At 49.6% G+C, this 12,815-nt stretch overlaps 1 protein-coding gene across 2 annotated transcripts in view; it reads left to right on the top strand.

Annotated features, from left to right (window-relative positions):
* The first annotated feature begins 4,126 nt into the window (after window positions 1-4,126).
* CCDC183 (coiled-coil domain containing 183) overlaps window positions 4,127-12,815 on the top strand; it is a 34,441-nt gene continuing 25,752 nt past the window's right edge. The window contains exons 1-2 of one of the 2 annotated variants that reach the window (XM_084821459.1): window positions 4,127-4,207; window positions 12,449-12,570. In XM_084821459.1, the coding sequence (XP_084677585.1) occupies window positions 4,159-4,207; window positions 12,449-12,570 (171 nt within the window). In that variant the 5' untranslated portion in view covers window positions 4,127-4,158. The remainder of the gene's footprint in view (window positions 4,208-12,448; window positions 12,571-12,815) is intronic. The other variant, XM_084821460.1, reaches the window with a different exon arrangement.

The raw sequence follows: 12,815 nt of genomic DNA, 5'->3' as shown, positions 1-12,815 counted from the left end.
GTAAACACCGTCTCTTTCCCAGACACAAATAGAGCAGCATTAACCCTAGTACTGGGTGAATCCTTACAGAAAGAAGTCCCAAACAGAAGGGTAGCAATATCCAGGCTTTGTTTCCTTTTGGAGGAGAGAGAGCACTGGAGATATACGGGGCTTCTGTAATATTTTGCTTTATGTACAAATGTACAAAGAAGCAGAGCATAAGCAGAGGCAAATGACCCTTCTGTAGGCACAGATTCTCAGAAAGCTCTGTGGACAGTTCCACCCCACCCTCAGTTTCTCATAACCCCAGCTAGGAATCATCAGATCTCTCTCTCTCTCTCTCTCTCTCTCTGCTTCTGGCTCTGACCATTTGAAACCCTGAAATTCTTTTCCTTCCTCTTTCTTCCTTTCCACAGCTATTAAAAGAACACCAAGGCCCAGTCAGCCCTGCTGGCTGGGAATTATGGGAGTTGCAATTCAACACAGTAAGAACCATAACAGTAAGAACCTTACTGTTACATAACATAACATAACATAACAAACATAACAGTAACATAACATTACATAACCTTACATAACAGTAAGAACCAGACATGGAACAACCGATTGGTTCAAAATTGGGAAAGGAGTATGACAAGGCTGCATATTGTCACCCTGCTTATTTAACTTATATGCAGAGTACATCATGAGAAACGCCGGGTTGGATCAATCACAGGTCGGAATTAAGATTGCCGGGAGAATTATCAACAACCTCAGATACGCAGACGATACCACCCTAATGGCAGAAAGCGAAGAGGATCTCAAGAGCCTCTTGTTGAGGGTGAAAGAGGAGAGTGCAAAAGCTGGTTTGAAACTCAACATTAAAAAAAATGAAGATCATGGCACCTGGCCCCATCACCTCCTGGCATGTAGAAGGGGAAGAAATGGAAGCAGTGACAGATTTTATTTTCTTGGGCTCCAAGATCACCACAGATGGTGACTGTAGCCATGAAATTAAAAGACGCTTGCTCCTTGGGAGGAAAGCTATGGCAAACCTAGACAGCATAGTAAGAAGCAGAGACATCACCTTGCTGACAAAGGTCTGTCTAATCAAAGCTATGGTTTTCCCAGTAGTAACGTATGGCTGTGAGAGCTGGACTATAAGGAAGGCTGAGCCCCGAAGAATTGATGCTTTCAAACTGTGGTGCTGGAGAAGACTCTTACGAGTCCCCTGGACTGCAAGGAGGTCAAATCGGTCCATCCTAAAGGAAATCAACCCTGAGTGCTCATTGGAAGGACAGATACTGAAACTGAAGCTCAAATATTTTGGCCACCTAATGCGAAGAGAAAACTCCCTGGAAAAGACCCTGATGCTGGGAAAGACTGAAGGCAAAAGGAGAAGGGGACAACAGAGGATGAGATGGCTAGATAGCATCACCGATGCTATGAATATGAACTTGAGCACACTCCGGGAGAGAGCGCAGGACAGGAAGACCATGGGGTCACGAAGAGTAGGACATGACTGAATGACTGAACAACAACAACAATTCAACACATCTGGAGGGTGCCAGATTGGCAAAGAATAGTTCAGGTTTAGGTGGACATCTAACTCAGCCTAAGGTTCTTTTATCAAATCCTTGACTCCACCTTAGGCAAAACCTTGTGATTGCCCCGTTCTGTGGTCCCTTGAGGCTCACAGGGGAAGCTGATAATAAGATCAATACAGGAAGAAAACAGGACCTTGGATAGCTCCAGGTGGGTCCTGCTGGCTGGAACTCTCTCCCACAAGGACAATAGGAGGATGTTGTCTCAGTAGAGAGCTGGAACTAAAGCCAAGGGAAGATTTCTGTAGGCTGACAAGACCTGTGGTGTCTTCAGCTCTGCCCCTCCTGGGAGAAATGACTGGATTGTTAAAGGGCCCTTGTCTGATTTTGTTGCCTGATACTTCTGTGAGGCTGGGGAGTGTGGGGTTCTGCTGGGCATTTCATCCTCTGAGATAGGGGATGATGGAAGGGCTTTGTCATCTAGCTGGGAGGATCCTGAGATAAGGCACTCACTGACCACCCCTGAGGAAGTAGCCTATGTCTCATCCTCATCTCTGCTGCACACTGAAAGACCTGAGGGCTGGGGGTAGTGACAGTGACAGCTCCATTAGACTGTAGTTGGAGGGCCAAATGCCCAACATCATAATTAAAGTATTTCACACAGGCTTGGCTGAGACTCATCCAATCACACTCAGTGATCTAGTGATCACTGTGATCTCCTTTCACATGAGGGAGGTGCATTTGGTGTGTCCTCCGAACCAGTCCCAAGAAGGAGCAGAATCCAGATAAAGGGCAAATCATTCCCCAGTCCACTCATGAACAGGGAACTGGAAACAAAGCTCTGTGAGGGGAGACTGAAAGAACTGGGCATGTTTAGCCTTGAGAAGAGAAGACTGAGGGGAGACAGGATAGCGCTCTTCAAGGACTTGAAAGGCTGTCACAGAGAGGAAGGCCAGGATCTCTTCTCCATCATCCCAGAGTGCAGGACACAGAATCATGGGCTCAAGTGACAGGAAACCAGATTCTGGCTGAACATCAGGGAAAACCTCGTGACTGTTAGAGCAATACGACAATGGAACCATTCCCTAGGGAGGCGGTGGGCTCTCCCACACTGGAAGCATTCAAGACGAGGCTGGACAGCCATCTGTCAGGGATGCTTTGACTTAGATTCCTGCACTGAGCAGGGGGTTGGACTCAATAGTCTTGTAGACCCCTTCCAACCCTACTATTCTATGATTCTATGATTCCAGATGGAATTCCAGTTGCTACAATGCCATAATGGGGGTTCTCGGATGCTGGTCATTCTTGAGAACCTGGTGATGCATGGCAGCAGCATCATAATGTCCTATCAGATGTCACAAAGCCAAGACAGAGTCTCACCTGAATCCAAGTGGGAACATATTCCCTCTTTAGAGCCAGCTGGTGGCTTCTTTCTCTCTCTTTATAGGTGTTTCAAAAACATCATCTGGACGTGACCAGACTCCATCACCATGAAGTACCAGAGGAAAAAAGACATTAAGCAGCAAATCCATGAACTGCGGGCCATCATTAACCTCCAAGGTAATCCTGTGTTTGGCACTTTGTAGATAAATGCACTTTTAAAAAAAAGGGAGAGTGTTCCTCTAGACAGCTGTAAAACAAAAGATCTGCAGCCCTCTGCATGGGTCTGAATGAGGTGAGATTGGCTTCTTCCTTATTTTGTTTCAGCAGGGCAGTAACAGACTCTTCTGTTACTTTTAATTTTGTATAATGTTTTGTTGCCCTTCCATTTTTATTGTAATTCTGCTCTCACGTTTTATTGTATGCTTCTGGTTTGTTTTCTCTTGTGTTCCTTGGTTTTATGAGAAGTTTTAATTACATTTTTATCATCTATCACAATGGGCGATGCAACTGGAGGATGCGATTTATAAATGTAAGAAATACAAGGAAATCCCTGGAGGAGGGTGCCATTGATACATCTGGTAAATAAAGAGAAAGAGAGCCTGGTTTAATCAGCTGTGGAGATGCCAGTGACCTCTGCCAGAAGGAGCTGGCTTTGGTAGAGATGAAACCATTGGTTATGGAGCCTGGCAGGATGTCTTGCCAAGACGCAAAGGTTCTTTTAGGATTCAGAAGCAATAAACACAGAAGTCATGGGTTTTATTAGGTAGCAGGCGAAATGATACAGAGAAGCACAAGATGCGGAGCAAGAGAGCTTGCTTCCCCAATCAGTTGTCAGGGGCTCCAGGTGAATGACAATGGAGAGGCCCCCGTCAAACAGCCGGTGCGCAGCACCTCCATAGTCCTGGCGGGGGCGGGGGGTCTCCACGGCGACGGGTTTAGTTCACTCTCCACTTTGCTGCGGTTTTTACTGGAGTTGAATCTGCTCAGTTTGGGGACACACAGGGCTTGACAGTCCGGATTATCTCAAAGCTGGCCTGGGGCTCTCGGCAGGTCACATGGCAGCATACTGGGAATTGTTTGGGTGGCTATTAGGAGGGGTCTGCACTCAGAAAGCCTGTTCCCTCCCTCCCGCTCTCGCCTTGTTCTGCCCTTTCTGTTTTCTCTGGCCAATGTGCGTGTTAGTGCCCCCTCCCTCCCCATCCTACGTCCGAACCTCCTCCACCCAATTTTAAAAATTTATTCTCTTCTAAAACTGCAGTAGAGACAAGACTCAATGCACAGACCCATGGATTTCATTTTACTTGGGGTGCTGGAACCATCAGGTGGGTAGTTCTTTCCTGGGGGACTTTGCCCTTCCCCCTCGTTCCCCCAGTGGAAGCAGTTTTTCCCGTTCCCATTTAGAAAATGCCCAGGAGCCCAGCAGCGGCCCCTCACGTTACCCCAGTAGTGGGGACACTCAGTCCCTTTAGGTAGCTTGCTCTCAGTCGTCAACATACCCCCCTTCAGTGCATGTTTACTCAGAAGTAAGAAATAAATCTTGTTCCCCTGTAGTGAAAGGGTTAAAGGCTAGTTGTAACTCCCCCTAAAGCTCTCCTTAGCTTCTGATGCTGTATTGCTTTATGGCGGTGACTATTTTTCCTCCCCGTTGCGAGCAGGAGGAAGGAGAAAGGGAGAACGGGAGAAAGGGAGGGGGTTGGAAGCCATAGGCAAAAGTGCGCACATGGGGAAAAATGGGGTGGGAGCAATAATGCCACAGCAGATTGCTGGGATGTGATGAAATTGTGGTGTGGGGGAGTTCTCAGGAGCCATATAAAGAGGTGCGGGGGCAGTTAAGATTATGAAGTCCAGTGTAAAATTACTTAATTGCACCACAGTTGAAATGAATGGTTTGGATCAGAGGGGAGTGGAGTGAGAAGACAGCTTCCTTCACCGGCAGAAAAGGAAGGAGAGAAGGAACTCGGTGTCCTGTACCCAACCTGCCCCCCCAACCCCCGTGCTGCACACTGGCTCCCTCACCCCCTTAGCTTGGGGCAGAGCCAAGTGGGGAAATAGTTTCCACAAGACAAAGGCTAGAAAGGACTCAGGGATCCTGGCTTCCAGCCCCCAATACACCCCCCCAACACTCCTCTGGAGACAGTGATGAAGTTTCCCCCCTTGCTGCTGTGCTGTAAGACAGTGAAATAGCACCATCTCTGCCAAAAAAGAGAATTGAACCCAGGCGCCTAGTACCGCTTGTCTTCCCTTCTTAGGACCCCCAGAAGCTGCCAAGAAGACCCACTCCTCATTTCTGTTTAACCATTAGGTGGCACAATTTCCTTCCAGAGACCCCCAGGCCACAGCATTTTGTCTCTAACCACTGTACCCAACTCCCTTTGGCAAGGCTCAGGCAGTGCTCCTGATTCTTGTCAGGACAGGCAGGCATTCAACTCACACTGTCCCGAAGCAGAGAAGGGGAGAATGCCATCTTCACCTGTTGAGTGTATGCCTGTCTGCAGCAGTTGAAGGCACAGAGCACAGAAACTCTGCTAAGAGAGGGTGGTGGGTTGTTGTTGTTGTTCAGTCGTGTCCGACTCTTCGTGACCCCATGGACCATAGCACGCCAGGCCTTCCTGTCCTGCACTCTCTCCCGGAGCGTGCTCAAGTTCATATTCATTGCATCGGTGATGCTATCTAGCCGTCTCATCCTCTGCCGTCCCCTTCTCCTTTTGCCTTCAATCTTTCCCAGCATCAGGGTCTTCGCATTAGGTGGCCAAAATATTTGAGCTTCAGCTTCAGTATCTGTCCTTCCAATGAGCACTCAGGGTTGATTTCCTTTAGGATTGACTGATTTGACCTCCTTGCAGTCCAGGGGACTCGTAAGAGTCTTCTCCAGCACCACAGTTTGAAAGCATCAATTCTTCGGCGCTCAGCCTTCCTTATAGTCCAACTCTCACAGCCATACATTACTACTGGGAAAACCATAGCTTTGATTAGATGGACCTTTGTCGGCAAGGTGATGTCTCTGCTTCTTACTATGCTGTCTAGGTTTGCCATAGCTTTCCTCCCAAGGAGCAAGCGTCTTTTAATTTCATGGCTACAGTCACCATCTGTGGTGATCTTGGAGCCCAAGAAAGTAAAATCTGTCACTGCTTCCATTTCTTCCCCTTCTACATGCCAGGAAGTGATGGGGCCAGATGCCATGATCTTCGTTTTTTTTTAATGTTGAGTTTCAAACCAGCTTTTGCACTCTCCTCTTTCACCCTCAACAAGAGGCTCTTGAGATCCTCTTCGCTTTCTGCCATGAGGGTGGTATCGTCTGCGTATCGGAGGCTGTTGATAATTCTCCCAGCAATCTTAATTCCGACCTGTGATTCATCCAACCCAGCGTTTCTCATGATGTACTCTGCATATAAGTTAAATAAGCAGGGTGACAATATGCAGCCTTGTCGTACTCCTTTCCCAATTTTGAACCACTCGGTTGTTCCATGTCTGGTTCTTACTGTTGCTTCTTGGCCCTCGTACGGGTTTCTCAGGAGACAGGTAAGGTGGTCTGGTACTCCCATCACTTTAAGAATTTGCCACAGTTTCTTGTGATCCACACAATCAAAGGCTTTAGCGTAGTCAATGAAGCAGAAATAGACGTTTTTCTGGAATTCTCTTGCTTTCTCCATGATCCAGCGAACGTTGGCGATTTGATCTCTAGTTCCTCTGCCTCTTCTAAACCCAGCTTGTACTTCCGGTAGTTCTCGGTTCGCATACTGCTGAAGCCTAGCTTGTAGGATTTTGAGCATCACCTTGCTGGCATGTGAAATGGGGGGTGGGTGGGTACTTCCCCCCAATTCAGAGGTATTTTCTGGACTGAGAAATATATCAATAAGCAGATGGGATGGGCAGATTTGAGGTGGGGAGGACTGGAGTGCGGGGGTGGTCATAGAGACAGTGCTACCATAAGGCAAGTGGTGTACCTTTCAGGGGGAGATTTGGGGTGCCACTAGGTCCTCATGGGGTGAGTTCTCCTACCATACTGAAATGAGCAAGAGCTGTCAGCCTCCTCTTCTTCTGGTGAGAGCCTGCCTTTGGTTCGGCACATCTTGCTATCCTCTGATAGTCTGCTAATGGAAGATGCTCCGTTCTGGAATCCAAGCATTTCAACACATAGCTTTCAAGGGGTTATAGAACTCAGGCATCCTGGCACCTAGACCTTCTTTCCTTATGCAGAAAGAATGAACATTTGGGGAGGGCATCTACCACCAACAAAGGTGCTATAGGTGCTGAGAAAGTCCTTACTACCACCCTCATATCGGCAATTTGTGCTAGGGTTCAGTTTATGGAACATAATGTGATGTTACCTTAAAGAGGAAGGGGTGCCTTTGAACATGTGCAGAGTGCCTTTTCCCCACCACCAGAATGTCACCACAACCAGCTCCCCACCTAGCTGGGGTTACAAAGGTTAGGGCTTGCAAGTCACAGAAAGCCTGGATTGGCAACACTGACATAGAACATTGAGGTTAGAGTCTCAAACTAAAACCAGGGAGACCCAGGTTCAAATCCCCACCCCGCCATGAAGCTTGCTGGCTGAGCCTCAGCTGCTCACTACCTCTCAGCTGAACCTACCTCACAGGATAAAAAGGGGATAAAAAGGGGGACGGAAACAGTGTAAGCTGCCTTGTGTTCATTAGAGGAAAGATGTGTGTGTAAGGAATTAAAGCACTGGCTAGCATTCAATGAAACTTGGGCCACTGTGGAAGGGAATGGTGCCTAGCAATAAGAGCTGGTCTTTGGGGTGCCATTAGGAGCCTATTGGGGCTACTTCCCTCCCCCTTTTTTGGTGAGGGCCTGCCTTTGGTTCTGCACATCTCGCTATCATTTGGTAGTCTGCCAAGAGATCCAGTGTGGTGCAGTGGTTAGAGTGTCAGACTGGGACTTGGGAGACCCGGGTTCCAGTCCCCCCTCAGCCATGAAGCTCACTGGGTGACTTTCGGCCAGTCACTGATTCTTAGCTTTAACTACGTCACAGGGTTGCTGTGAGGGTGAAACTGAGAGGAGGAGGACCATGTAAGACACCTTGGGTTCCGTGCAAGAGGGAAAAAGAGGGGATATAAATATAATAATAAATGAAATAACAGAAGCTCTGCTCTGCTCCTGAGTAGGGGTGTACGAAACCCTGCTTACCTGGCTCCGCCGGGTTCCGCTGGGGGGGGGAGGCGCTCCGTCCCTCCCCGTGGAATCCTGGCCAGCCGGCTCCGCTCCGCTCCGCAGGGATTCCACGGAGCTGCCGGCCAGCTCCGCCAGCAGCCAGACATCCGGCCGCTGGCTAGCAGGGACGCAAATGGCGGCAGCAGTAGCCACTGCCGTTTGCGTCCCTGAATTCAGCCGTGATAGGCTACGTAAAGACTTACGTAGCCTAACACGTCTGAGTTAAAAAAAAAAAAACCCAAAAAATGTGTACGCAAATGGCGGCAGCTACGCCATTTGCGTTCCTTATTTTTGGCTGTCTTAGTCTACGTAAATATTTACGTAGACTAAGACAGCGAAAATAAGGGGGAATGCAAATAGCGTCCACTACGCTATTTGCGTTCCCCCTTATTTTTGCCGTCTTAGTCTACGTAAATATTTACGTAGACTAAGACAGCCAAAAATAAGGAACGCAAATGGCGGCTGTAGCCGCCACCATTTGCATACGCGGTTTTTTTTTTTAACCCAGATGTGATAGGCTACGTAAGTCTTTACGTAGCCTATCACGAATGGGGGGGGGGGAACAGACTGCAAATGGTGGCGGCGGCCAGTCAGAAGACCAGCCGCCGAAGCCGCCACTGGAGCCGCCGCCGTCCGGAACATCCGCCCCAGGTAAGTCTCGTCCCGGGGGGGATCCGCGGGGGGGCGGGGGGGTGGCAGGCCGTTCCACCACGGAGTTTGGGGGGCCGAATGCACTGGCATTCGGCCTCACCGAGAACCATGGCGGAATTCTCTGACATCCCTACTCCTGAGTTCTCTTCTCCCCCCACCCCCGCCCCAGCCTCCATTTGATCCCAAAAGGCCTGAACATTGAGGGTGGTAATGCTTGCATGAAAAGAAGAAAGGAGCTTGTGGAATGCTGGGCATGCCTCTTTGACCCATTCCCCCTTATTTCCCCAGTGAAAGTAGCTTTTTCCGTTCCCATTGAGAAAATCCGCAGGAGCCCAGCAGTGACCCCTCACATTACCGCTGTAGTGGGGACACTCAATCCCTTTAAGTGGCTTGAGTTCAATCTTTAACATCCTCCCCACCCCTTCTGTGCATGTTTACTCAGAAGTAAGAAGTAAATCTCACTCCCCTGCAGTGAAAGGGTTAAAGGCTGTGATAACTCTACCCAAAGCTCTCTTTCGCTTCTGCTAGAGTGTGCTTCTTTGATGTTATGTAGTTCTCTGTGATGTAAAATCCCTTCTGTTCTTTATCGCAGTGACTTCTCATTGTGAGCAGGGGAAAGGAGAAAGGGGGAAAGGGGGTGGTGGGAAACAAGCCAAACTCATTGGTCTCCCCACCTTTTTTTCTCTATGTCCACCCAGCTCATAACCAAATTGCAAATAACCCCACTCCCCCGAGGTGGCTGTGGTTGGTGAAACTGGAGTGGTTACTTCTGGTTTATGATGTAGTGCCAATTAGGGATGTATGAATCCCTTACCTTGTTCCGTTGTGGGGCTTCCGCGGTGGGGGGGAGGCGATCCGTCCCTCCCCCCGGAATCCTCCCCAGCTGCAGCTGGACCTCCGTCCGCTGCCAAGCTGCGACCGCAAATGGTGGCTGCTGTAGCAGCTGCCATTTGCATCCCTGCGTTAGCCATGATAGGCTACATATATATTTATGTAGCTTATCACGAAAAGAGCAGGGATGCAAATGGCATGGTGGGCGCTATTTGCGTCCTTCCTCTTTGCCGTGATAGGCTACGTAAATACTTACGTAGCCTATCACGGCTAAAGTAGTGAGGGAAATGGTGGCCGCGGACCAGGGCTGCCATTTTCGGCCGCAGACGAAGGCAGCAGATGGCCTACAACAGGTAGGATCCATCCCGGGGAAGTTTCGCGGGGTGGTAGTGGGGATTGCTCCATTCCGCCCATGACTCCGGGGGCCCAGATTCTAAAGAATCCGGTCTCACTGGAGTCCATGGCAGAATTCTCTAACATCCCTAGTGCCAATGTGCTATTTCAACATTGCAATTTTTTTTAGCAGAACACACCTGTACTTTTGGGGAGGGGGGTGGCTGCCAGAGGACAGTGGTAGGCAAGGCAAAGTAAATACCAAGAGGTAGCTCAGAATTCCTGAAGGGCAGCTGCAAAATGGCGGAAACATCCGGGAAACACTGAGAGGGGAAACAATGGGGGAACACCCTTGACCAGGGTCAGTGAGGTCACAGCCAGGTGAAAGACACACCCCTGGGCAGGGCTATCATGGCCAAGTAAATGTGGAGGGTTGGTGCACACTGCAACAGAAGCACAGACAAGCCAAATTAAAGAAAACAATCAGTCTAAAAGTAGTCTCAGAAAAACCAGTTTTTCTGTGAAAATCTCTGGGATGGCTGTGGGATGGCCACATCATGTGCCCTGAACAACCTCCAAACACAGCCAGCTCACAGCGTATCTCCCATGGAGACACCCACCAGGTCTGCATCGAAGCTCCCAGTGGGCAAGTCTCTGGTGACGTTTACACCTGAGTTCTCCTGCTGCTCCATGCAGGTTTGAGATGTGCCCCAACAGATCACACCTGGACTGACGGTCAGTTTCTCAGATCTCATGATGTCCATACATTCTTGTACCACCTGAAAGATCAGCTAAAGCCAGGGGCAGCAGCGAGCCTCACTGAGGCAAGGCTGCATGCTCCCAGGAGACAACTGGCCTCGGGAAGACTCCAGCCAGCGGCTGAGCGCTCTTGCGGGGCCTGGTTTCCACCATGCTCCAGGAGATTCAGGCAGGCAAGGAGTGGCCGTGGCACGCCGCTCCCCCACCTCCTCGAAATACAGTGGTCTTCCGGTGCATTTCCTCTGCACAGCTCTCAGAGCCCTGGAAGCAGAACTGGTGGTGCCTGGTGAGGGGGCTCCTCCTTGCAAGGCAGGACTGTGGGACCTCTGGCCCGGGGCCAAATCTGCTCCTCCAGGACAGTGGGGGCCAGTGGCTCCGATGTCAGTGTGGGAGTAAATCCACTCCTGATTTGAGTCAGAAGTAGCCAGAACTCCGAAGGAGCTCTCCCCAGAGACATCCATGCCACCAGTCTCACTGCTCCGGGACTCTCCAGAAAGCCCCCTCCCCACATCCCCAGGTGGTTCTCGGCTCCCCCTCCCCAACCATTGATCCTTTGTTGGTTCTCCAACTTTTGCATGCTTTTCCTCCAATCTAAAAGGGGGAAATGCCTCTCCAGAGGCTGCGCTGCTGGCAGCGGGAGCTGTGAGCTGCAACAGGCTGGCATTTTGGCCCCTCCCCTTTTGCTTTTGGCCCCGCCCCACTGAAATGTGGCCCCTGAAAGCTTCTCCAAATGGAATTTGGCCCTCAGGCCGGAAGAGGCTCCCCACCCCTGTTTCAAGGGCTACGTGGCAGGAAAAGATTTGGTGGCCAAGGTGGCTCGAGAGCTGGATTTGACTTTGAGAGAGACATGGGCGCAAGTCCCATTTGGGCCACAGACTCACTGTATATTGCTTTGGCCAAGTCTCTCTCACAGCCTGGGTGCTGCTTTTGGATGTCGCTAGAGCACGGACAGCTCCACCATCAAGAGTTCAAGAATGGTGACAGAGGGGGCCCTCACCACTCACATTGCAGCAGCTTGCCTGGCCGTCTCCTTTGTGGCTGTCATGGGAGGATAAGAGGGATGGCCTATCTCACAGGGTTGTTGGAATAACCACAAAGTGGCTGTAGGCAAGCCCACTATTCTCTTTGCCTCACCCCCCACATCTGTGACATGATAATAAAACTGATCCACCATACAGGATTGTTGCAAAGCTTGCTGAGTAAAATGCTTTGAATGCACAAGCAGTCTGTCAATGAAATCTGTCACCCAATTAAAAAAATTGAGTCAATTCAACATATGAGTTCTAATCAATTAATCCATCAGATTTACATGTGAATAAAGATCACAGTTCTGAAGCAAAGAGCATCCTTCTTTTCATTTTCAGATGATGTGCTGCATTATTATTATTATCATCATCATTATCAACAACAACAACAACAACAACACCACTTTGGCTATTGGGCCATTTAGAAATCAAAGTTCTCTGGGTGGGTCACAATAGCAAAGCACCAGCTTCAAATTTAAAATTTAATTTAATAAATAAAAAGAGGCACTCTGCTTGTGTGTACGGGGTAACTTTTTAGTTAATAAAATGGCTTTTACTGGATTAATCTCACAAATGAATCAGTGAATGGTTCCAGCCCTAGTAGAAAAGTTAAGCATGGTTATTAGTAGATGAGGGGAGCAGGAGAAGGGAGAGCAAACAGAGTGACTTCAACAGAGGGACATCAGAAAAGCCCTGACGCTGAGTCAAACCCAAGGTGTATCATCCACCTTCCTGTCATGGCTGGCCAGATCCCTCCGGCAACTTACTTCCATTTCTGTGTCTTTCCAGAGCAAGTGAAGAAGCTCTTTATCCAAGGGAGTGAGGAGACAGTTTGGAAGAACAAGCACCTGATCAGCTTTCTGCGTGGGAACGTCCGGGAAGGGATGCATGACCTCAACCTTGGGCTGAAGGTAAGGGTGCTGGTCCCTCCTTCTGCCAGGCATGGTCCTCGGCAGACCAGACAGCAACCCTTCCAGCTGGAGAGCAGGCCTGCTGGCTGGTCCTGTAATTCACCAGGCTGGCTGGGGGATTGCTGGGACTTGCAGCCCCACCCCCTGGAGGGCCCCAGCTTGGGGAAGGATGAATAAGTGATGCCCCATGGACAGGACCTTTTAAGAGTAGCAAATGACCAGCAGAGTCTAGGCAAGGTGATACA

Source organism: Heloderma suspectum, chromosome 14 (assembly GCF_057233095.1).
Source record: "Heloderma suspectum isolate Gila_16-S chromosome 14, 16-S_ref, whole genome shotgun sequence".
NCBI classification, from domain to species: Eukaryota; Metazoa; Chordata; class Lepidosauria; order Squamata; family Helodermatidae; genus Heloderma; species Heloderma suspectum.
This window is presented reverse-complemented; position numbering and strand designations above follow the sequence as displayed.